Raw genomic sequence first — 21,278 nt, 5'->3', positions numbered from 1 at the left:
AAGGAATGTCCCTCCTGCCTTCTGGGTGTTCATGCTCTTGGAGGGAGGGAAGACAAACCAGGCCTTGAGGGAAACCAGGCCACCCTCAGTGTCTTCCAGGCCGCTTGCGAAGATGCATAACCCAGTCACACCAGCCCCAGCCTCCAGACACACACCCACAGGTAGGAAGAAAGTAGGGTCAGGGTTGTGGCAGAGGATAAAGAGTACATGAGGACCTGAAAGTCAGCCAGTAGGACCATCCTGAGACGCCAGGAGCAGGGGTCTACCTGCCTTGAGCCAGAGCAGGGTCAGGGCAGGGCCAGAGCAGGGGTCTCAAAGGATGTGAGATTTCCTAGGTAGAAAAGTAGAGTGGAGGTGGGGCGTGGTGGCTCACACCTATAATCCCATCACTTTGGGAGGCTGAGGTGGGCAGATCACTTGAGTTCGGGAGTTCGAGACCAGCCTGGGCAATATGGCAACACCCTGTCTCCACCAAAAATACAAAAAATTAGCCGGGCATGGTGGCGCATGCCTGTAGTCCCAGCTACTCGAGAGGCTGAGGTGGCAGGGTTACTTGAGCCCGGGAGGTAGAGGCTGCAGTGAGCTATGATCACGCCACTGCACTCTAGTCTGGGCAACAGAGCGAGACCCTGTCTCAGTTTTTAAAAAGAAAGAAAGAAAAACAAATGGAGTGGGAGAGAATTATAGGCATAGTCACCAAACAGCAAGGTTCAGGGGAGAAAACTCTATAAACGGGTAGAAGGTGAAGCTGGGATGCCCAGCAGGGGTCAAGACATCCACCACCAGGACTTTATTTTAGGCTTCTGCCTTGGTTTATTTTTTGGTTTTTGGTTTTTTTGAGACAGTCTTGCTGTGTCGCCCAGGCTGGAGAGCAATGGCACGATCCCGCCTCACTGCAACCTCCGCCTCCCAGGTTCAAGCAATTCTCCTGCCTCAGCCTCCCGAGTAGCTGGGATTACAGGTGTGCACCACCACGCCCAGCTAAGTTTTGTATTTTCAGTAGAGATAGGGTTTCGCCATGTTGGCCAGGCTGGTCTCGAACTCCTGACCTCAAGTGATCTGCCTGCCTCAGCCTCCCAAAATGCTGGGATTACAGGCATGAGCCACTGCACCTAGCCTCAGTTTGTTTTTGTTTGTTTTTTCTTTTCTTTTCTTTTTTTTTTTTTTTTTTTTTTTTTACAGACAGGGTCTTGCTCTGTCACCCAGGCTGGAGTGCAATGGCGAGATCATAGCCCACTGCAGCCTCCAGCTCCAACTGGTTCAAGCGATCCTCCCAACTCAGCCTCTCAAAGTGCTGGGATTACAAGCATGAGCCACCATGCCCAGCCTGTTTTTTCTTTTTTAGGAATAACGTCTAACGTTTTCTAACATTCAGTAAGGGACAACCCGTGTTCTAAACACTTTGCATAGTTAGATATTAGGGCTGTCTTTATTTTGCCAGAGAGAAAATTGGGACACAGAGAGGTTAATTCTCTTGATGAAAGTCACACAGCCAGTGAGTGAAATGAACACACTCGGTGTGGCTGAAAGGAGACAGACAGCATGCCCTGGGGTTCTGCATCAGGTGCTCAGAAGGAGGCCTTCGGGGGGCAAGAGGGCTCTCAACAGGCAGAGAAAACCATCTGCACAGCGGTGGGATGGTGCAGACTGCTGAGGGAACAGGAACAGTTCACTTGGAAGGAACAGAATAAGTTGAGGGATCCAACAAGAAACAAAGTTGAGACCGATTCGTGAAGGGCCTTGAATGCCAAGATAAGGAGTTTCAGAAGTCAGGATGGGGGTGGTGGCTCATCCCCGTAATCCCAGCACTTTGGGAGGCCGAGGCAGGCGGATCACTTGAGCCCAGGAGTTCGAGACCAGCCTGGCCAATGTGGTGAAACCCCTGTCTCCACTAAAAATTCAAAAATTAGCCAGGCGTGGTGGCACATGACTGTAATCCAAGCTACTCGGGAGGCTAAGGAAGGAGAATCACTTGAACCTGGGAGGCGGAGGCTGCAGTGAGCTGAGATCACGTCACTGCACTCCAGCCTGGGCAACAGAGCGAGACTCCATCTCAAAAAAAAAAAAAAAGAGTCAGAAGGGAGCTGGCAGAAAGCCAAGGAGGGACTGGGGTGACATGCTGTTGAAGAATGCCATCCCAGTGGGCTGGTGGTGGTATCTAGGCAGGGAAGGGACTGTCCCAGTAACTCAAGGGTCCGAGCTCATAGGACCTGACCTGGGACAGTGACTGAGGATGGAGAGAATTTCAGGCAGAAGGGACAGTTTTTGGTGAGTATTTGTCATATTGGCTACCATGCATTGAGCACTCTTCATGCTAATTTGTTAAATCTTCATCATAACTCTACGAGGGATTGTATGTGCCCAGTTTGCGTGGGAGAAACAGAGACTCCGTGCAATCAAGTGCCTCGCTGAAAGTTGTAATATCTAGAGCTGGGACTCAAACCTTCTCACTCCACATCACCACAGAGTAGGAAAGGCAGGGGCTGGCGATGGCACATGCCTATAATCCCAGCCCTTTGGGAGGCGGAGGCGGGTGGATCTCTTGAGCCCCGGAGTTTGAGACCAGCGTGGGCAACATAGCGAAACCTTGTCTCTACAAAAAAATTAGCTGAGCGTGGTGGTGGTGCCTGTAGTCCCAGCTACTCAAGGGCGCTGACATGGGAGGGTTGCTTGGGCCTGGGAGGTGGAGGTTGCAGTGAGCTATGATCACACCACTGCACTCCAGCCTGGGTGACAGAGTGAGATCCTGTCTCAAAAAAACGAAAGAAAGAAAGAAAAAGGCAGGGGCTTCGGGGAGGGCGTGGGCACTGGCGAATGGCAGGATGGAACCTGAAGCCGTCTGGTTTCCTAACCTGGGCACTGGGGAGGTGGTGGTTTGTTGACTGTGATGGAGTTGGGGGTCAGGTTGGGGAGGAGACATGCTCATCTGTGTTGAGCTGGAGGGGACATGGGCTATCCATGGTGGCTATGTCCTGCCCAGAGCTAGCCATGGGAGCCTGAGTCCGGTTGGAGGTAGGAAAGTCAGAAAAAACAGCTCCCTCGGAGCTGGCCCTGAGATGGTGAGTGGGATTTGTGATGGGGCCAAGACGAATGAAGGGAAGAACTTTGGGGACCCCTATGTCTGCGGTGAGCGGGGAGACGGAGCCTTGGGTGATGGAGAGAGGGTCAGGAGTAGAACCACAGAAGCCGCAGGAGGGAAGCCGTGATACAGGATGGGTGTACCTGGCTTTGGAGTGGCCTGCCCCAAATCACTCACCAGGAGAGGGGTGAGTCCCCAGGTCAGGGCAGTAAGGAGGAGGCATGTTTGTGCTGTCTCTGGTGTAGTGAAACACAAGAAAGAGGCCAGGTGCAGTGGCTCACGCCTGTAATCCCAGCACTTTGGGAGGCCAAGGCAGGTGGATCACCTGAGGTCAGGAGTTTGAGACCAGCCTGGCCAGCATGGTGAAACTCCATCTCTACTAAAAATACAAAAATTAGCCGGGCATGTTGGCAGGCGCCTGTAATCCCAGCTACTCAGGAGGCTGAGGCAGAAGAATCGCTTGAACCCGGGAGGCGGTGATTGCAGTGAGTCAAGATCGCGCCACTACACTCTAGCCTGGGTGACAGAGCAAGACTCCGTCTCGAAAAAAAAAAAAAGTCTCGCTATGGGGGAAGATCCACCAGAAGTAACAGCCATGGCTTCTACCTCGTGGCTTGTGGGTGTGATACTCCCAACAGTCCCCAAAGCTGGTGGTCCTCACCGCATGACAGTGAGCAAAGCAGCTCAGAGGGGGTCGCTGCTCACCTGGGTGCATAGCTGACCACAGCCAGGCTGGCTCTCAGTGGGATGCCCAAGGTGCTAGACTCTGCTTAGTCTCTCTCGGGCCCTGGGCTTCAGGCATTGGGCCCGGCCCAGACCTCATTTCATGCACTGAGACCTTTGTTCCAGGGCCCCTCACCCCTCTGAAGGTGTTCGGGCAGGAGCAATGTGGTAAGGCCATGAGGGGTCTGCAGCCTCCAGCCCCACTGGGGAGGTGGCCAGTGATTTCTGCCTTCCTAGCCCCTCTGCGTGCCCCTCCCAGTGGAACTTCCTAGGGTCCCTGAGTCAGTCACTTGCAAATAATTATGGCGTGTCCACTCTGCATTAGGCCCCTCTCACAACAACCCAGGAAGGGGGTGCTATTTATTTATTAAAGCGATTTTTTGTTTTTTGAGTCTCGCTCTGTCGCCCAGGCTGGAGTGCGGTGGCGCAATCTCGGCTCACTGCAAGCTCCGCCTCCCGGGTTCACACCATTCTTCTGCCTCAGCTTCCCAAGTAGCTGGGACTACGAGCGCGCACCACCACACCCGGGTAATTTTTTTTTTTTTTTTTTTTTTAGTATTTTTAGTACAGACGAGGTTTCCCTGTGTGAGCCAGGATGGTCTCGATCTCCTGACCTCGTGATCCGCCCACCTCAGCCTCCCAAAGTGCTGGGATTACAGGCATGAGCCACCGCACCCAGCAATGTTAAAGCGATTTTAAGGCCAAACCTGGTAACTCACGCCTGTAATCCCAGCACTTTGGGAGGCTGAGGCAGGAGGATTGCTTGAGGCCAGAAGTTTGAGATCAGCCTAGGCAACATAGTGAGACTCCATCTCTACAAAAAAATTAGCCAGGCGTGGTGGTGCGTACCTGTAGTCCCAGCTACTCAGGAGGCTGAGATGGGAGGATCACTTGAACCCAGGATGTCGAAGCTGCAGTGAGCTGTGATCACGCCACTGCACTCTGACCTGGGCAACAGAGCGAGACACTGTCTCAAATTTTTAAAAAGCGATTTTACAAATGAGGTGCAGAGTTCAGTCACTTGCCAAAAGTCTCACAGCGCATGAGGAGTAGAATCAGGACTCGAACCGAGGCAGCCTGGCTTCAGAGCCTACAGTGTAACCACAGCTTAGTCCCACACCTCCCAGACCAACAGGGTCCCTGCCTTCTAGTGGGCGAGACACTCAGTGAACAAATGTAGTGTCAGGTGCTGGGGGACAGCACTCTCAAGGAAGTGATGTTTAAGGGACAGAATTGAAGGGAGCAGTGTTTAGAGGATGTCAGGGGTTGGGGGGGGTGGTGCATGTGCAAAGGCCCTGGGGTGGGAATGTGCTTGGCACAACTGAGGACCACAAAGCCAGCGTGCGGGAGTGCAGTCAGTGGCCGGGGTGCATACAGCCTTGTGGGCCCCGTGGAAGGTGCCGTTAGCTGTGCAGCTTTTTTTTTGTTTTTTTTTTTTGGAGACAGAGTCTTGCTTTTGTTGCCCAGGCTGGAGTGCAGTGGCGTGATCTCAGCTCACCGCAACCTCCGCCTCCCAGATTCAAGCGATTCTCCTGCCTCAGCTTCCCGGTAGCTGGGACTACAGGCGCCCACCACCACACCTGGCTAATTTTTGTGTTTTTAATAGAGAGGGGGTTTTACCATGTTGGCCAGGCTGGCCTCGAACTCCTGACCTCAAGTGATCTGTCTACCTCAGCCTCCCAAAGTGCTGGGGTTACAGGCATGAGCCACTGCGCACAGCCAGCTGTGCATCTTTGAATGTCATAACCTGAGCATCTGAGAGCTGCTCCTGTCCCCTGGCCCCTGCTCTTGAGAAAGTCCCACGCTGATAGGACAGACAGGGTCATAAGTGCTGTGATGGGGACCTGCAGGCTGCTGGAGGGCTCAGCCGGTACCAGATGCTGTCCCTCTTTGTAGAGTGGGACAATTGCTGCAGGCCCATGGGACCTCTGGTATTAGCCCTGAGGGTTGTCACTCCGGGGCCTGCCGCTTTCTGTGTTCTGACCTCCCGGCCCCTTGCAGGCCCTGCCCCCTTGCAGGCCCCGCCTCCCGGAAGGTTATGACCAGGCTTCGACTGGTCCAGGCTTCCCTTTGGCTCAGATACTGCCTCTGCGAGGTCCCCTCCAGGAAGCCTCCAGTGCATAACCCCCAGGGCTGCCACAGCCCTGGTAGCATCTCCTTGGCAGCTGGGTGGGCTGGCCCTGGGCAAGGAGGGCTGAGCATGCTGCTGGCCTGTGGGGTTGGAGCAGCGGCGGGATGCAACCTCCCTTTCTTCAGGGGACCTTTTTGGCGAGGACAAACTGTCCATAGGAAGTCGACCTCTGTTCCCTTGGGGGCAGCAGTGGAAGAGGCAGCTGCTTTTGAGCTTGTCCCTGTCCCCAGAGAAGCCTGAGGCCTTCAGTGCCGTTGCCAGGGCCGAGGCTGAGGAGTCTACAGCGTGTGTTCAGGACTGAGGGCCAGGGACGGGCCACAGGCTCCCTGCCTGGGGTCCAAGCCTAGATTGCTCGCTCCCCACCCGCACCAAAGCCCAGGCAAAGGGTGCTTCAGCCACTTCCTGTTGCAGGCTCAGACCAAGTCCCCTGGCACCCACGCGACTGCAGCCTCCTCCTGTGCGCTGCAGCCACGCTGGCCCCACCCTCTGCAGCCTCCAATCCTGAACCCCTGAGGGAGGATGGGGAAGCGGCTGGTCTGGCCACCCCTGCCAGAGCCCCCAGTACCTCCAGAGCCCCCAGTGTAGCCACAGAGGATGCTGTTGGCTTCAGCCCCAAGAAGACACCGCTTCCTCCAGAGAGCTAAGTAAGTGGGAATCCCCCTCCCTACTTGTCCCAGGCCCCAGGCAGGGCCCCTGGTGTAAGGCCTGGGGCTGGAAGCCGACCCACCTAGGTCCAGGCTCTGGGGCAGAACTGAAACTCCTTGGTTACCGTCGGCTGCTGCCTGGGAGCAGGCCACTGCCAAAGCTGCGGGTCCTTCCAGGACAGTCTCCCCATGAGGCCGGTCCTCCACCTGCTGTTTCTTCACACCTGGTGGCCAGGGATGTGGCCCTGGGTAGAGCGATGATTCTCCACTCCTGTCATTATGGAAGCCACCGCTGTCTCCCAGCCCAGCCAGCCACCTGGGCTGCAGAGCACCCCTTTCGCCCTCCGGATGCCTCCCCCTTCTCGTTCCCCAGCCTGGCTTTGTCCTACCCTGCTCTCAGGGAGGGGTACCCTGGAGTGGGGCCAGGGCACGGCTCTCCCCCGAGGGAGTTCCTCTCTGGCTGGCCCCAGGGCAGCTCTGCACAGCCTCAGTACCTGGCGCGCCTCCCTTGACATCCTTCTTAGGGACAGTCAGGCACTCTGTGTGGGGAACTCAAGAGAGCCAGGCCCTTCAGCCTCTAGCTCCTGCCAGAATGCAGGCCTGAGGGGTGAGGGGCGGGGCAGGGGCAGGGACAGGAACTCCTGCGTGCTCTCCATCCGCAAAGGTTCACTAAGGCCCCAAGCCCCAGCCACTGAGCCACCAAGTCAGCCCGGGCCAGGCCTGGGTGCCCTGTCTGCAATGGAGGCAGAGACGGGGTCTCGGGGCAGTTCCGAGGATGCTGGGTGCACAGCGGGGGCCTCGCCCACAGGAATCGCTTATGCTCTCTCCTGGGCCAAGCGTTGTGGATGCCCAGCCTGGGGCTGCGGGGAGCTGGCAGGTCAGTGGCAGACACTGGTGGGCAGACCTAGTGTCTGGTAGAACAGGCATCAAGGAAGTGGTGACCGGAGGGAAGCCAAGTGCACTCAAACCCTCGGGTGAGTCATCACCGCTGGGTCTTTCACAGCTGCTGAAAGTGAGCAACAGTGATGAAGGTTTGTGAGTTTCTGCATGAGCGAGTGAATGGACCAGTAGCAGTTTCCAGGCTGCGGAAGAGCGTTTCCTCCCCGGGATGGGGACACTTGGTTACAGCAGTTCCTAATCCCCCACCCACCCACCGCCCACTGCAGAGGCATGCGGGGGCCCTGCTTCCTGCAGGCAGGAGTGAGGGGCACTCCTGTGATGTGGCACCCTTGTGACCGAGGTCATGTGTGATCGGTGTAAGGGCAGGAAGCGAGTCATTGGTCTGCACCAGGCGTGGGGGCTTCTGCGAGGGCAGACCCAAAGTCGGCCTGGCCTCCCAGCTGCAGCACTCCTTTCGAATTAGGTTAGAGCCCCAGGATGGGAGGTGCCCTGTGGACCACCCCCCTCACCACCTTCCCTCCTCCACCCCACCCCCGCAGTGATCCGGTGAACTGCCGGCCCCCTGCTGTGCACCGAGTGGGGGCAGTGACCCTGACGTCGTGTCTCCTGCTGCCCCTGCCACTGCCACCACCTCCGGTGGCCCAGCCTCCGCATTCCCCACCCCCATGGAGGAATGCACCAGGCCCCCCTTCCTGGATGTACCCCCCACCCACAGGCTTCCAAACCCTGGCATTTTCTGCTCCCCTTTACATCCCAGCCCTTCCCCCAGGCTCCCAGACAAAGGGGAACTGGCTGGATCCTCTTAAAGGGACAGTGTCCTGCCAGCTTACTGCTGAACTCCCCTCCTCAACCCCAGTTCCCTAGTTACAGTTAATTAGCATTAGCAGACAGTGCATGAGTGATACCCATGCAGGCCCCAGGCGGTGGAGAGTTTCCTGGGTAGGAAACAGCCCTTAAGGGTCCCTCATCTCATCCAGGTCCCAGTGTTTCCTACTTGCCTCTCTCCTAGATTGTGGCCCTTTGGAGCCTGGTTCTTCTGTCCCTCTGTGACCTACCCATAGCACCCAAACAGTGGCAGAGCGGGACGGACCCCCTAGCCTGTTCTCTGTGTGGGTCTGTACCCTGACCCAGACATGCCCACCCACAGCAGGACCCAGGGGGGTACATGTGTGCCTGCGGGTTCACTGGGGCACCTGCATTTGGTTTATTTTATTTTTTAGAGAGAGGGTCTTGCTGTGTCACCCAGCTGGAGTGCAGTGGTGTAATCATAGCGCACTGCAGCCTTGAACTCCTGGGCTCAAGTGATCCTCCCTCCCCAGCCTCCCTAGTAGCTGGGAGTACAGGACCACACCACTGTATCCTGGCTAATTTTTTAATAATTTTTTTAAGAGATGGGGTCTTACTGTGTTGCCCAGGCTGGCCTCAAACCTCTGGCCTCAAGTGATCCTCCCACCTTAGCCTCCTGAAGTGCTGAGATTACAGGCATGAGCCACCATGCCCATCCCAGACCCACACTTCTATATTTGTTCATCCTGGCTGGGCAGGGCTGCTGGTCCCTACCCCACCAGGATGCTTGGCTGCGAAAAAGCCGGGAATGTGGGTCTAACTCCGGCCTGTGTTGTGGCACCTACAGCCTGGCATTCCTCCACATCTGCCCTTCAAGGCCCCACCAACCCCAGGCCTCCTTGGTAGCCTCTAGTGAGCAAACAGGCGAACCTGGCTTTGATGACCCTGCACACCTGGGGATTCTCATCCATTTTGCTTTTTTTTTGGAGACAAAGTCTCACTCTGTTGTCCGGGCTGCAGTGCAGTGGCACAATTTTGGCTCACTGCAACCTCTATCTCCCAGGTTCAAGCAATTCTTCTGCCTCAGCCTCCCGAGTAGCTGGGATTACAGGTGCCCACCACCATTCCTGGCTAGTTTTTGTATTTTTAGTGGAGACTGGGTTTCGCCATGTTGGCCAGGCTGGTCTCGGACTCCTGACCCCAAGTGATCTGCCCACCTTGGCCTCCCAAAGTGCTGGGATTACAGGTGTGAGCTACTGCTTTGAGAGGCCGAGGCAGGCAGATCATGAGGTCAAGAGATCGAGACCATCCTGGCCAAGGTGGTGAAACCCCATCTCTACTAAAAATACAAAAAATTAGCTGGGCGTGGTGGTGTGTGCCTGTAGTCCCAGCTACTCAGGAGGCTGAGGCAGGAGGATCACTTGAACCCAGGAGGCAGAGGTTGCAGTGAGCCGAGATCGAGCCACTGCACTGCAGCCTGGTGACAGAGCAAGACTCCGTCTCAAAAAACAAACAAAAAGAAAACTTGTTCTAATTCTTACAAAGGTGCCTGTAGCCGAGGCAGGAGCCCAGGTGAGGTGGAGGAGGGCGGGAGTGGACGTCTCAGCCCAGCCCCTCTCCTGCAGGTGTTGTGACTGCAGTGCCTCCCTGTCGCACCAGTACTATGAGAAGGATGGGCAGCTCTTCTGCAAGAAGGACTACTGGGCCCGCTATGGCGAGTCCTGCCATGGGTGCTCGGAGCAAATCACCAAGGGACTGGTTATGGTGAGCGCCCCCTGCCTTGCACACTCGCCTGGGGTGGGGGTATCCAAGCAGACCCCATGCTCCAGGTCTCTCTCCTGGTCTCCTTTTTGCTGGTCTTTGGAGCTGCTTTCTGAGCCTGACTGTCTGTCTATATCCCTCAGTGCCCCCATCTATGGAGCCAGCTCTGTCCAGGAGCTCAGCAGCTGGCCAGCCGGGTCCCTGCAGTTGTTTTTTTTGGTGACGCCCTTCGAAGAGGCCTAGGGGAGGATCTGTTGGGGTTGCTGGGGCTGCTGAGCTGGGCTGTTCCCTCCTCACCCCCGCACCAGGTGGCTGGGGAGCTGAAGTACCACCCCGAGTGTTTCATCTGCCTCACATGTGGGACCTTTATCGGTGACGGGGACACCTACACGCTGGTGGAGCACTCCAAGCTGTACTGGTGAGTTCCTTGGCCCCTCCCTGAGCCTGGGGGTCCCACCTGTGTCACAGATCTGCAAGGATGCTGACACCCCCACACCCGGGCCTCCTGCCCTTTCCCATGGGGTGAGGTTTTTTGGGGCGAATGTTCATATCTCCTTTCCCGTCCCGGCATGGAAACAAGTGAGAAATAACACACAGAAGTCAGTGTGAAAAAGCCTCAGACGGCCAGGCATGCTGGCTCACGCCTGTAATCCCAGCACTCTGGGAATCTGAGACAGGTGGATCCCTTGAGGCCAGGAATTCAAGACCAGCCTGGCCAACATGGTGGAACCCCATCTCTATTAAAAATACAAAAATTAACCAGGTGTGGTGGTGGGTGCCTGTAATCCCAGCTACTCAGGAGGCTGAGGCAGGAGACTTGCTTGAACCTGGGAGGTAGAGGTTGCAGTGAGTCGAGATTGCACCACTGCCCTCCAGCCTGGGCAACAGAGCAAGACTGTCTCAAAAAAAAAAAAAAGCCTCAGACATCAGCTTTCTTACTGGCCATGACTGCAGCATGGTGCTGGCACAAACCACCAGAGTTGGGGTAGATGCCACAAGTTAAGAACACCATCCCCAGCACAACTGCTCCCTCTTTAGACACCAGCCACAAGTTCAGGGGTCCCCAACCCACTCACACTTCTGACCGACTGGCTACAAATTCAGGGACTCCCAAGACCCTGCCAAGTTTGATCATTGGCTAACAGACTCACAGAACTCAGGAAAGCCTCCATTTAGGATTCCAGTTTTATTATGAAGGACACAGCTCAGGTCCGACCAAATGAAGAAGCATCTCCCCTCCCTCCCCTAGCACATCAATGTGATCACCAACCAGGAAGCTTCACTGAGCTTCAGCAGCCAGAGTTTTTATTGGGATTTCATTACGTCGTCATGACTGATTGAGTCATTGGCTGTGTGATCAAACTTAGTCTCTAGCCCCCCATTCTTGGAGGTCAGGCTGGCTGAAAGCTGCAACCCTCTTCAAATCACATGATGTGTCTTTGTGGGGCTGAGTCATCTCATTAGTATCAACTCAGAAACAGTCCGAGGGGCTCGTGAATAACAAAGATACCCCATTCCAAGGACTTAGAGTCTCCCTCCCAGGAATCAGGACAAAACCCAGACAGATTCTTTCTTATACAACACTGATCAAGCTGGATTAGAGGACAACGTGGCTTGATCCCAGATGGGCTTTTAATGACTTCCTCCTGAACTGAATTTATCCTCAGGCCTTGTCCTGGCTGCCTTACAGGATCACAGCAAGTAGACAGACCCGAATGACTCAGAGGGATGAGGGCTGGCTGGGCACGCACAGTTCCTGCTCCCAGTTCCATAGGAGGAGTGAAAGAAAAGAAAGCTGGCCAGGTGCACTGGCTCACCCCTGTAGTCCCAGCACTTTGGGAGGCTGAGGCAGGCGGATCACCTGAGGTCTGGAGTTTGAGGCCAGCCTGGCCAACATGGTGAAACCGTCTCTACTAAAAATAAGAAATTAGCCAGGCATGGTGGTGCGTGCCTATAATCCCAGCTACTCAGGAAGCTGAGGCAGGAGAATCGCTTCAACCCAGGAGGCGGAGGTTACAGTGAGCCAAGATCACACCGCTGCACTTTTGGACAATTGCTAGCTTTCCTTTTCTTTTGAGACGGAGTCTCACTTTGTCACCCAGGTTGGGGTGCAGTGTTGTAATCAACAGAGTGAGACTCCATCTCAAAAAAAAAAAAAAAGGAAGGGGGTGGGGGAAGAGCCTGGGGCTGGGGGCTGCAGAGATGCTGAAATTGATGACGCCCTTGACACTTTTTTCTTCCCATCCCTGGCGGCTCTTGCAGCGGGCACTGCTACTACCAGACTGTGGTGACCCCCGTCATCGAGCAGATCCTGCCTGACTCCCCCGGCTCCCACCTGCCCCACACCGTCACCCTAGTGTCCATCCCAGCCTCATCTCATGGCAAGCGTGGACTTTCAGTCTCCATCGACCCCCCGCATGGCCCACCAGGCTGTGGCACTGAGCACTCACACACCGTCCGCGTCCAGGGGTGAGTGGCCGGCCTGCCGAGGCTGCCATCGGTGTGGCTGTGGCTGTTGATGTGGGTGGCAGAGTCTGGCACTGGGGGCCCTGAAAATGAATGGACGAGTGTTCGGGTACAGATGGGGCCCAGTTCTGACAACCTGGTTTGCCAGATTTCTGGCCCAGTTATTCCTCTGAATACCATTACAAATGCCAGATAAAATAAAAAGACATTTTCAACCAGGCGTGGTGGCTCACACCTGTAATCTCAGCACTTTGGGAGGCTGAGGTGGGTGGATCACCTGAGGTCAAGAGTTTGAGACCAGCCTGGGCAATGTGGTGAAACCCCATCTCTACTAAAAATACAAACGTAGCCGGGCATGGTAGTGTGTGCCTATAGTCCCAGCTGCTTGGGAGGCTGAGGCAGGAGAATCACTTGAACCCAGGAGGTGGAGGTTGCAGTGAGCCCAGACTGCCATTGCACTCCAGGCTGGGCAGCAAGAGTGTAACTCTGTATCAGAAAAATAAAAAAAACACACTCAAAAAATAAAAAGACATTTTCTTTAGTCCATGTCTGATCCAACAAGAAAGAGGAGGAACCAAGTCAGGAATGAGTGAAGAGGCCGCGCGCAGTAACTCACACCTGTAATCCCAGCACTTTGGGAGGCCAAAGTGGGAGGATCACTTAAGGCCAGAAGTTTGAGACCAGCTTGGGCAACATAGCGAGACCTGCATCTCTACAAAAAAAAAATAATAATAAAATAAAATAAAAATTAGCCAGGCATGGTGAAATCACTGAACACATAAAGGCTGGGCATGGTTGCTCACACTTATAATCGAAACTATTTGGGAGGCTGAGATGGGAGGATCACTTGAGGCCAGGAGTTCGAAACCAGCCTGGGCAACATTGTAGTCACAGCTACTTGGGAGGCTGAAGTGGAAGGATCTCTTGAGCCCAGGAAGTCGTGGCTACAGTGAGCTATAATTGCACCACTGCACTCTAGCCTGGGCAGTAGAGCAAAACCCTGTCTCAAAAAAATGGGGCAGGGCCCATAAAGATTAGATTACTGTGTGACTTTGAGCAGCTCCTTTCTCTCTAGGCTTTGGGGGTCTGTTTGAACAATGAGGGGGTTGGATACCTTGGAGCTTTCTAAGATTTCTGTGGAGCGTTTATTGACACCTTGAGAAGTAGCATGCAGTGTTTCCACTTTTGGGCAATTGGTCACTTTCCTTTTTTTTTGAGACAGTCTCACTCTGTCGCCCAGGCTGGGGTGCAGAGGTGTGATACCAGCTCACTGCAACCTCCACCCCCCAGGTTCAAGCAATTCTTGCACCTCAGCCTCCCGAGTAGCTGGGACTACAGGCGACCACACGTGGCTAATTTTTGTATTTTTAGTAAAGACAGAGTTTCACCATGTTGGCCAGGCTCGTTTCAAACTCCTGGGCTCAAGTGATCCTCCCTTCTCAGCCTCCCAAAGTGCCGGGATTACAGCTGTGAGCCACCGTGCCCGGCCCAAGGGCTAGCTTTCTCTCTCTCTTTTTTTTTTTTTTCTCGAGACAGAGTCTCGCTCTGTCGCCCAGGCCGGAGTGCAGTGGTGTGGTCTCGGCTCACTGCAAGCTCCACCTCCTGGGTTCACGCCGTTCTCCCGCCTCAGCCTCCCAAGTAGCTGAGACTACAGGCGCCCGCCACCATGCCCGGCTAATTTTTTTTTATATTTAGTAGAGACAGGGTTTCACCGTGTTAGCCAGGATGGTCTCAATCTCCTGACCTCATGATCCGCCTGCCTCAGCTTCCCAAAGTGCTGGGATTACAGGCGTGAGCCACTGCGCCCGGCCCTCCCAAGTGCTAGCTTTCATTTGATGCAGTGAATGTTTCTTGTACACCTGGCAGGTGCCTGGCGCTGCATAGGCACTGGTGAGATGTGAAGGTGGCCCTGGGGACAGAAAATTATACTGGGCTTGACTGTGTGTCTCCATCCTTGACATCAGCCAAGCCAGCAGCTGCTTTACATACATGAGTGAGCAGACAGCTGCTTGAAAGAGATGAGGAAACTCCCAGACCAACGGCTCTTACCAGAGGGCCAAGGGAGGTCCCCACAGAGTCAGAGGCTGCAGCTGGTCCCTGAAATCCAGGCACAATTTTAGAAATGAAGACAATCAGCTGGGTGCAGCGGCTCATGCCTTTTATCTCAGCCACTTCGGAGGACTGAGGTGAGAGGATTGCTTGAGCCCAGGAGGTGGAGGCTGCAGTGAGCTATGCTGACACCACTGCATTCCAGCTTGGGCGACAGAGCGAGACCCTATCTCTAAAATAAAAATAAAGAAGAGAGTTAATGACGTCTCCTCCCTGTCTGCCTCACTGGGTAAGCATTCTGCCCAGCCAACATCTGGAACATCCCAGTAATTTCTGCAAAGAGCCACACCCTTCCCAGAAAGAGCCCAGCTTGCCAAAGATTTACTTGTTTTAAACTGGTTTTAGCTGACCACTTTTCATTTTGTGTATAGCAGCGTTTTAAGGAAGGTCTAATTTATCCAGGCCACCTGCTGCTTTAGCAAACCAAGGGAGAGGATATGAGATTCTAAGGAATTTATATATGTATGATATATATATATATACACACACGCAATTTTTTTTGAGACAGGGTCTTGCTCTGTCATACAGGCTAGAGTACAGTGGCACCATCATAGCTCACTGTAGCCTCAAACGCCTGTGCTCAAGCAATCCACTCACCTCGGCCTCCTGAGTAGTGAGACTACAGGCACACACCACCACACCCAGCTAATTTTTTAATTTTTTGTAGAGACTGAGTCTTGCTGTGTCGCCCAGGCTAGTCTTGAACTCCTGGGCTCAAGTGATCCTCCCACATTGGCCTCCCAAAGTGCTGGGATTACAGGCGTGAGCCGCCATGCCTGGCTCATTTTTAAGGTTATATGCATGCAAAGCCCGTATCAATGAAAATATTTTCTTTGGTTTTTTTCAACTTTTCATCTTCGCATTTTGCAGATTTATAGAAAATTTGCTAAAATAATAAGTCCGTTGAATACATACACACCCTTCACCAAGGTTCACCAATTCGTAACTGCCATATTTGGGAGTTATATGTGTGTCTCTCTATATATACATATATGGATACAGATACATATACATGTTTAGTGACTTGTTTATATTTGTACATATATGTACATGTTGTTATTTATTGATCGTTTGGGAGTAAGTTGCAGGGATCATTGACTCCCCCACAAATATGCTACAGAAGGGCCTTCTCTTTTTTTTTTCTGGAGACAGGGTATCACTGTCAACCAGGCTGGAGTGCAGTGATGCAATCACAGCTCACTGCAGCCTCAACCTCCCGGGCTCAAGTGATCCTCCCACCTCTGCCTCCCAAGTAGCTGGGACTACAGGCATGGGCCACCACGCCTGGCTAGGCATTCTCTTATATAATTATCAATTGTATCTTATAGTTCAGTGATCACATTTTCGAAATTTAACATTGATACCATTATCTAATACACAGACCATATTCAAATTTTGCCAATTGTCTCTATACTGAACTACTGAACTGTCCTTTATAGCAATCTCCCCCTGATGCACAATCCAGTCCATGATCAACATTGCATTTAATCGGCATGTCTCATCAGTATCTTCTTTTTTTTTTTTTTTGAGATGGAGTTTTGCTCTTATTGCCCAGACTGGAGCGCAATGGCGCAATCTCAGCTTATTGCAACCTCCGCCTTCGGGCTTAAGTGATTCTCCTGCCTCAGCCTCCTAAGTAGCTGAGATTACAGGTGTGCACCATCATGCATGCCTAATTTTTGTATTTTTATTAGAGACGGGGTTTCACCATGTTGCCCAGGCTGGTCTTGAATATCTGACCTCAAATGATCCACCCACCTCAGCCTCCCAAAATGCTGGGTTTACAGGCATGAACCACTGCGCCTGGCCATTTCCTCAGCCTTTCATTGCCCTTCATGATCTTGACATTTTTGAAGTGTACATTTTGAAGTAGTCATTAAAGTAAAATGTTTTTCCTTTTTTTTTTTTTTTTTTTTAAAGAGAGACAGGGTCTCACTGTGTTGCCCAGGCTGGTCTCAGACTCCTAGGCTCAAGTGATCCTCCCGCCTCAGCTTCCCAAAGTGCTGGGATTACAGGCGTGAGCCATCGCACCCGCCCTCCCATTTGGGTTTGACTGATGTTTCCTCTTAGGGAGACAGGCTCTGCGGGTTTGGCCTGATACTGCATAAGTGATCCTCTGTTCTTCCGAGTGGATCTTGCCGGGAGACATATGATGTCAGTATGCCCTTTGCTGAGGATGTTCACTTTGATTACTTGTTTTTTCTCTACTGTAAGGATTTTTTTCCCTTTGTCATCAATAAACCATTTGTGAGATTTGAGTCTGTAAATATCCTGTTCCCAAAAACCCTTCCCCAAATGATTTTAGCATCTATTGATGATTCTTGCCTGTAGCGATTATTACTAGGGTGGCTACCAAATGCTGAATTTCTAACTCTGTTCTTCCTTCTGCATTTGTTACTATAAGGAAGAGCTTCTCCCCCATACAAGAATAGTCTCTTTGTTTGCTTGGTTGTTTTTTTGAGATAGGGTCTCACTCTGTTGCCCAGGCTGGAGTGCAGTGACACGATCATAGCTCACTGCAGCCTCGACCTCATGGACTCAAGCGATCCTCCTGCCTCAGCCTCTCAAGTAGCTGGGACTACAGGCAGCACCACCATGCCTGGCTAATTTTTTATTTTTTGTAACGGTGAGGTCTCACTATTTTGCTCAGGCTGGTCTCAAACTCCTGACCTCAAGTGATCCTCCCACCTCAGCCTCCCAAATAGCTGGGATTACAGGAGTGTGCCACCATGCTCAGCTAATTTTCTGTAAAAACTTCATAGAGATGGGGTCTTGCTCTGCTGCCCAGGCCGGTCTCAAACCCCTAGTCTCAAGCAATCCTCCCACCTTGGCCTCCCAAAGTGCTGGGATTCCAGGCGTGAGCCACCGCACCTGGCCCTGTTTTTCTTAAAGTTCTCAGTCCCCTCTCTGCCTTACCCCCATCCGCTTTTCCATCTCCAGGACCTAGGGCAGAGACAAAGTGAGCATACCCTAAAAAGCTTTTATGAGGCAAAATGAAAACCAGGTCCCAGGCCGGGCGTGGTGGCTCACGCCTATAATCCCAGCACTTTGGGAGGCCAAGGTGGGCGGATTACCTGAGGTCAGGAGTTCAAGACCAGCCTGACCAACATAGAGAAACCCCGTCTCCACTAAAAATACAAAATTAGCCAGGCGTGGTGGCACATGCCTGTAATCCCAGCTACTCAGGAGCCCGAGGCAGGAGAATCACTTGAACCTGGGGGGCGGAGGTTGCAATGATCACTCCATTGCACTCCAGCCTGGGCAACAAGAGCAAAACTCTGTCTCAAAAAAAAAAAGAAAAGAAAACCAGGTCCCTAACACCGAAGAGTTAAAAGAAATAAGTAAATTTGGCAAATTGGTCTTTTTGTGAGTTAGCTTATGGGCACTGGTGGAGGGTCTCTTTCCCGTCCTCACTCTGCAGTTGTGGTTCAGGGCAAGCTGCCAGCTCCCTCCTGCCATTGCAGGAGCAGTAGAGCTTGGCCTCTTCTCGCAGGGTGAGTCTGGGAGTCAGATAGGAAGCCACTAATCCAGGACCTTTTTGGGACCCAAGGCACTCATCTGCCCCAAGCATACCAGGCAGGCCAGGCGCAGTGACTCATGTCTGTAATCCTAGCATTTTGTTTTTGCGACGAGTCTCGCTCTGTCCACCCAGGCTGGAGTGCAGTGGCAGAATCTTGACTCACTGCAACTTCCACCTCCCAGGTTCAAGCAATTCCTGCCTCAGCCTCCCAAGTAGCTGGGACTACAGGCGCCCACTGCCACGACTGGCTAATTTTTGTATTTTCAGTAGAGATGGGGTTTCACCATGTTGGCCAGGCTGGTCTCAAACTCCTGACTTCAAGTAATCCATCCGCCTTGGCCTCCCAAACTGTTGGGATTACAGGCGTGAGCCACTGCGCCCGGCCAGTCCTAGCACTTTGGGAGGCCAAGGCGGGCGGATTGCGCAAGCTCACGAGTTTGAGACCAGCCTGGGAAATGTGGTGAAACCCCGTCTCTACTAAAAATACAAAAAAAATTAGCTGAGTGTGGTGGTGTGCACCTGTAATCCCAGCTACTCAGGAGGCTGAGGTGCGAGAATCACTTGAACTCGGGAGGCGGAGGCTGCAGTGAGCTGAGATTGTGCCACTGTACTCCAGCCTGGGTAACAGAGTGAGATTCTGTCTCCAAAAAAAAAAAAAAACAAAAATCGAGACCAAGCATACCTGGGAGTTGGAAGGATAGATAGATCTGTTCCCCCAGGGTGGAGACAGTGGTCCATTGAATGGGAACAGCTGAGCATCTCGTGTGGGTGGCCAGTGCCTACAAGCGCGCCACCTTTCTCCAGCTCACACCAGTGGCAGACATCAGTAATTGATTACAGAATTCCTCTCCTGAAACCAGAACTCGGTGTTCTGGCCATCTGCTACTTCCCAGTCTCACGAAGTAGAATCCTCTGCCTGCTCACCCTGGATCTGGTGCCCTTCGCCTTGGTTTCCTGTTGGGGCTCTGAGGGATATGTGGGCACTGGCCTGACGCCTGCCTTGCCCACAGAGTGGATCCGGGCTGCATGAGCCCAGATGTGAAGAATTCCATCCACGTCGGAGACCGGATCTTGGAAATCAATGGCACGCCCATCCGAAATGTGCCCCTGGATGAGGTACGGTCCTGAGTCTGGGGGGCGGATGGGAGGTAGTGCCTTCGTGCCTAGCCCCATCCCCACTCCACCCCCGTTCACATGCCTGCTGTCCCCAGATTGACCTGCTGATTCAGGAAACCAGCCGCCTGCTCCAGCTGACCCTCGAGCATGACCCTCACGATACACTGGGCCACGGGCTGGGGCCTGAGACCAGCCCCCTGAGCTCTCCGGCTTATACTCCCAGCGGGGAGGCGGGCAGCTCTGCCCGGCAGAAACCTGTCTTGTAAGTCAGCCTGCTCCTCAGTTCAGCTGGGTGCTTTCACTCCTGCTGGGGCCCAGGGGCTGTGGGACCTAGGTCGGGGAGCCAGCCCTGCACAAATGCAGCCCAGGCTTGAGCCAGGGAGGTGGAGGCTGCAGTGAGCTGCCATCACACCACTGCTCTCCAGCCTGGGTGACAAAACAAGACCCAGTCTCAAAAAAAAAGAGGAAACACAAATTTTTTAAAAAGCCGGGGACAGGGCCAGGCGTGGTGGCTCATGCCTGTAATCCCAGCACTTTGGGAGGCCGAGGCAGACGGATCACCTGAGGTCAGGAGTTCAAGACCAGCCTGGCCAACATGGGAAACCTCATCTTTACTGAAAATACAAAAATTAGCCGGGCTTGGTGGCGGGTGCCTGTAGTCCCAGCTACTCGGGAGGCTGAGGCAGATGAATCACTTGAACCCAGGAGATGGAGGTTGCAGTGAGCCAAGGTCACGCCACTACACTCCAGCCTGGGCAACAGAGTGAGACTCTGTCTCAAAAAAAAAGAGGATGACAGAGTGGGATCTGAGGGGTTGCGGGGAGCTGGGGGTTGCCGCTAGAGCCAGGATAGGCCGAGACACTGGGATGGGCAGCCTTTGGACTGTCCCAGGCGGGCCCTCCCAAAGCACGGGGTGATTGCATAGACTGGCATGGACAGGGCGTGCAGGCAGGAGGAGGAAGGGGCAGGGCCTTGGCCGGGTGCCACCTGTCCCCCGGTGGCACTGGGCACCATATGTGCCCCCCAGGAGGAGCTGCAGCATCGACAGGTCTCCGGGTGCCGGCTCACTGGGCTCCCCAGCCTCCCAGCGCAAGGACCTGGGTCGCTCTGAGTCCCTCCGCGTAGTCTGCCGGTCACACCGCATCTTCCGGCCGTCGGACCTCATCCACGGGGAGGTGCTGGGCAAGGGCTGCTTCGGCCAGGCTATCAAGGTACAGAGCATGCCAGGGTCTCAGGGGACAGTCTGGGTGGGACCCCTCCATCCTCCTTCCTCCCCAGTCTATGGATACACAGTGGAAGGGGTATCTGGCTTCTAGACTCCCTGGCCAGTGCCCTCTCCTCCCTTGGCCTCCTGGAGCTAATTAGGAGCAGGGGACCTCCTACAGGTAGACTGAGACCTTATGTGCGGGAGGTCATTGAAAGGTGGCTCCTAGCCAGGCACAGTGGTTTATCCCTGTAATCCCAGCACTGTGAGAGGCTAAGGCTGTAGGATCGCTTGAGCCCAGGAATTCAAGACCAGTCTTGACATCATCTCTACAAAAAATTTAAAAATTAATTGGGTATAGTGGTGCATGCCTGTGGTCCCAGCTACTTGGGAGGCTTAGGCAGGAGGATCGTGAGCCAGGAGTTCAAGGCTGCAGTGAGCTATGATCATGCCACTGCACTCCAGCCTGGGCAACAGAGCAAGACCCCATCTCAAAAAAAAAAAAAAAGACAAGAAATTAATACATCCCATCCACTTGGGTATTTGGGAACATCCCATGCACAGCCTAGAGTATGAAGCCATCTGCACATCTCCCTGGCAGTCCTGGGGTGGAGATGGGGCTTCCTAGAAGGCGGGCTTACAGCAGAGCCTCTGTCTTCACACCTCTGTGTCCCACACGCAGGTGACACACTGTGAGACAGGTGAGGTGATGGTGATGAAGGAGCTGATCCGGTTTGACGAGGAGACCCAGAGGACGTTCCTCAAGGAGGTCAGTGAGCGGAATGCCCTCTTTTCTCCAGAGGGACTTCCAGGTGCTCACCCCTGCCCCATCAACACAG

At 53.8% G+C, this 21,278-nt stretch overlaps 1 protein-coding gene across 2 annotated transcripts in view; it reads left to right on the top strand.

Annotated features, from left to right (window-relative positions):
* LIMK1 (LIM domain kinase 1) overlaps nt 1-21,278 on the top strand; it is a 38,508-nt gene that overhangs the window by 3,028 nt on the left and 14,202 nt on the right. Inside the window, exons 1-8 of one of the 2 annotated variants that reach the window (XM_054495692.2) lie at nt 5,854-6,577; nt 9,889-10,027; nt 10,333-10,442; nt 12,287-12,493; nt 19,130-19,235; nt 19,331-19,497; nt 20,263-20,446; nt 21,122-21,208. In XM_054495692.2, the coding sequence (XP_054351667.1) occupies nt 6,528-6,577; nt 9,889-10,027; nt 10,333-10,442; nt 12,287-12,493; nt 19,130-19,235; nt 19,331-19,497; nt 20,263-20,446; nt 21,122-21,208 (1,050 nt within the window). In that variant the 5' untranslated portion in view covers nt 5,854-6,527. Of the gene's footprint in view, nt 1-5,853; nt 6,578-9,888; nt 10,028-10,332; nt 10,443-12,286; nt 12,494-19,129; nt 19,236-19,330; nt 19,498-20,262; nt 20,447-21,121; nt 21,209-21,278 lie in introns of those variants that run through there. The other variant, XM_054495691.2, reaches the window with a different exon arrangement.

This window comes from Pongo pygmaeus, chromosome 6 (assembly GCF_028885625.2).
Source record: "Pongo pygmaeus isolate AG05252 chromosome 6, NHGRI_mPonPyg2-v2.0_pri, whole genome shotgun sequence".
Lineage (NCBI taxonomy): Eukaryota > Metazoa > Chordata > Mammalia > Primates > Hominidae > Pongo > Pongo pygmaeus.
The sequence above is the reverse complement of the archived record's forward strand: the minus strand, read 5'-3'. Positions and strand labels throughout refer to the sequence as shown.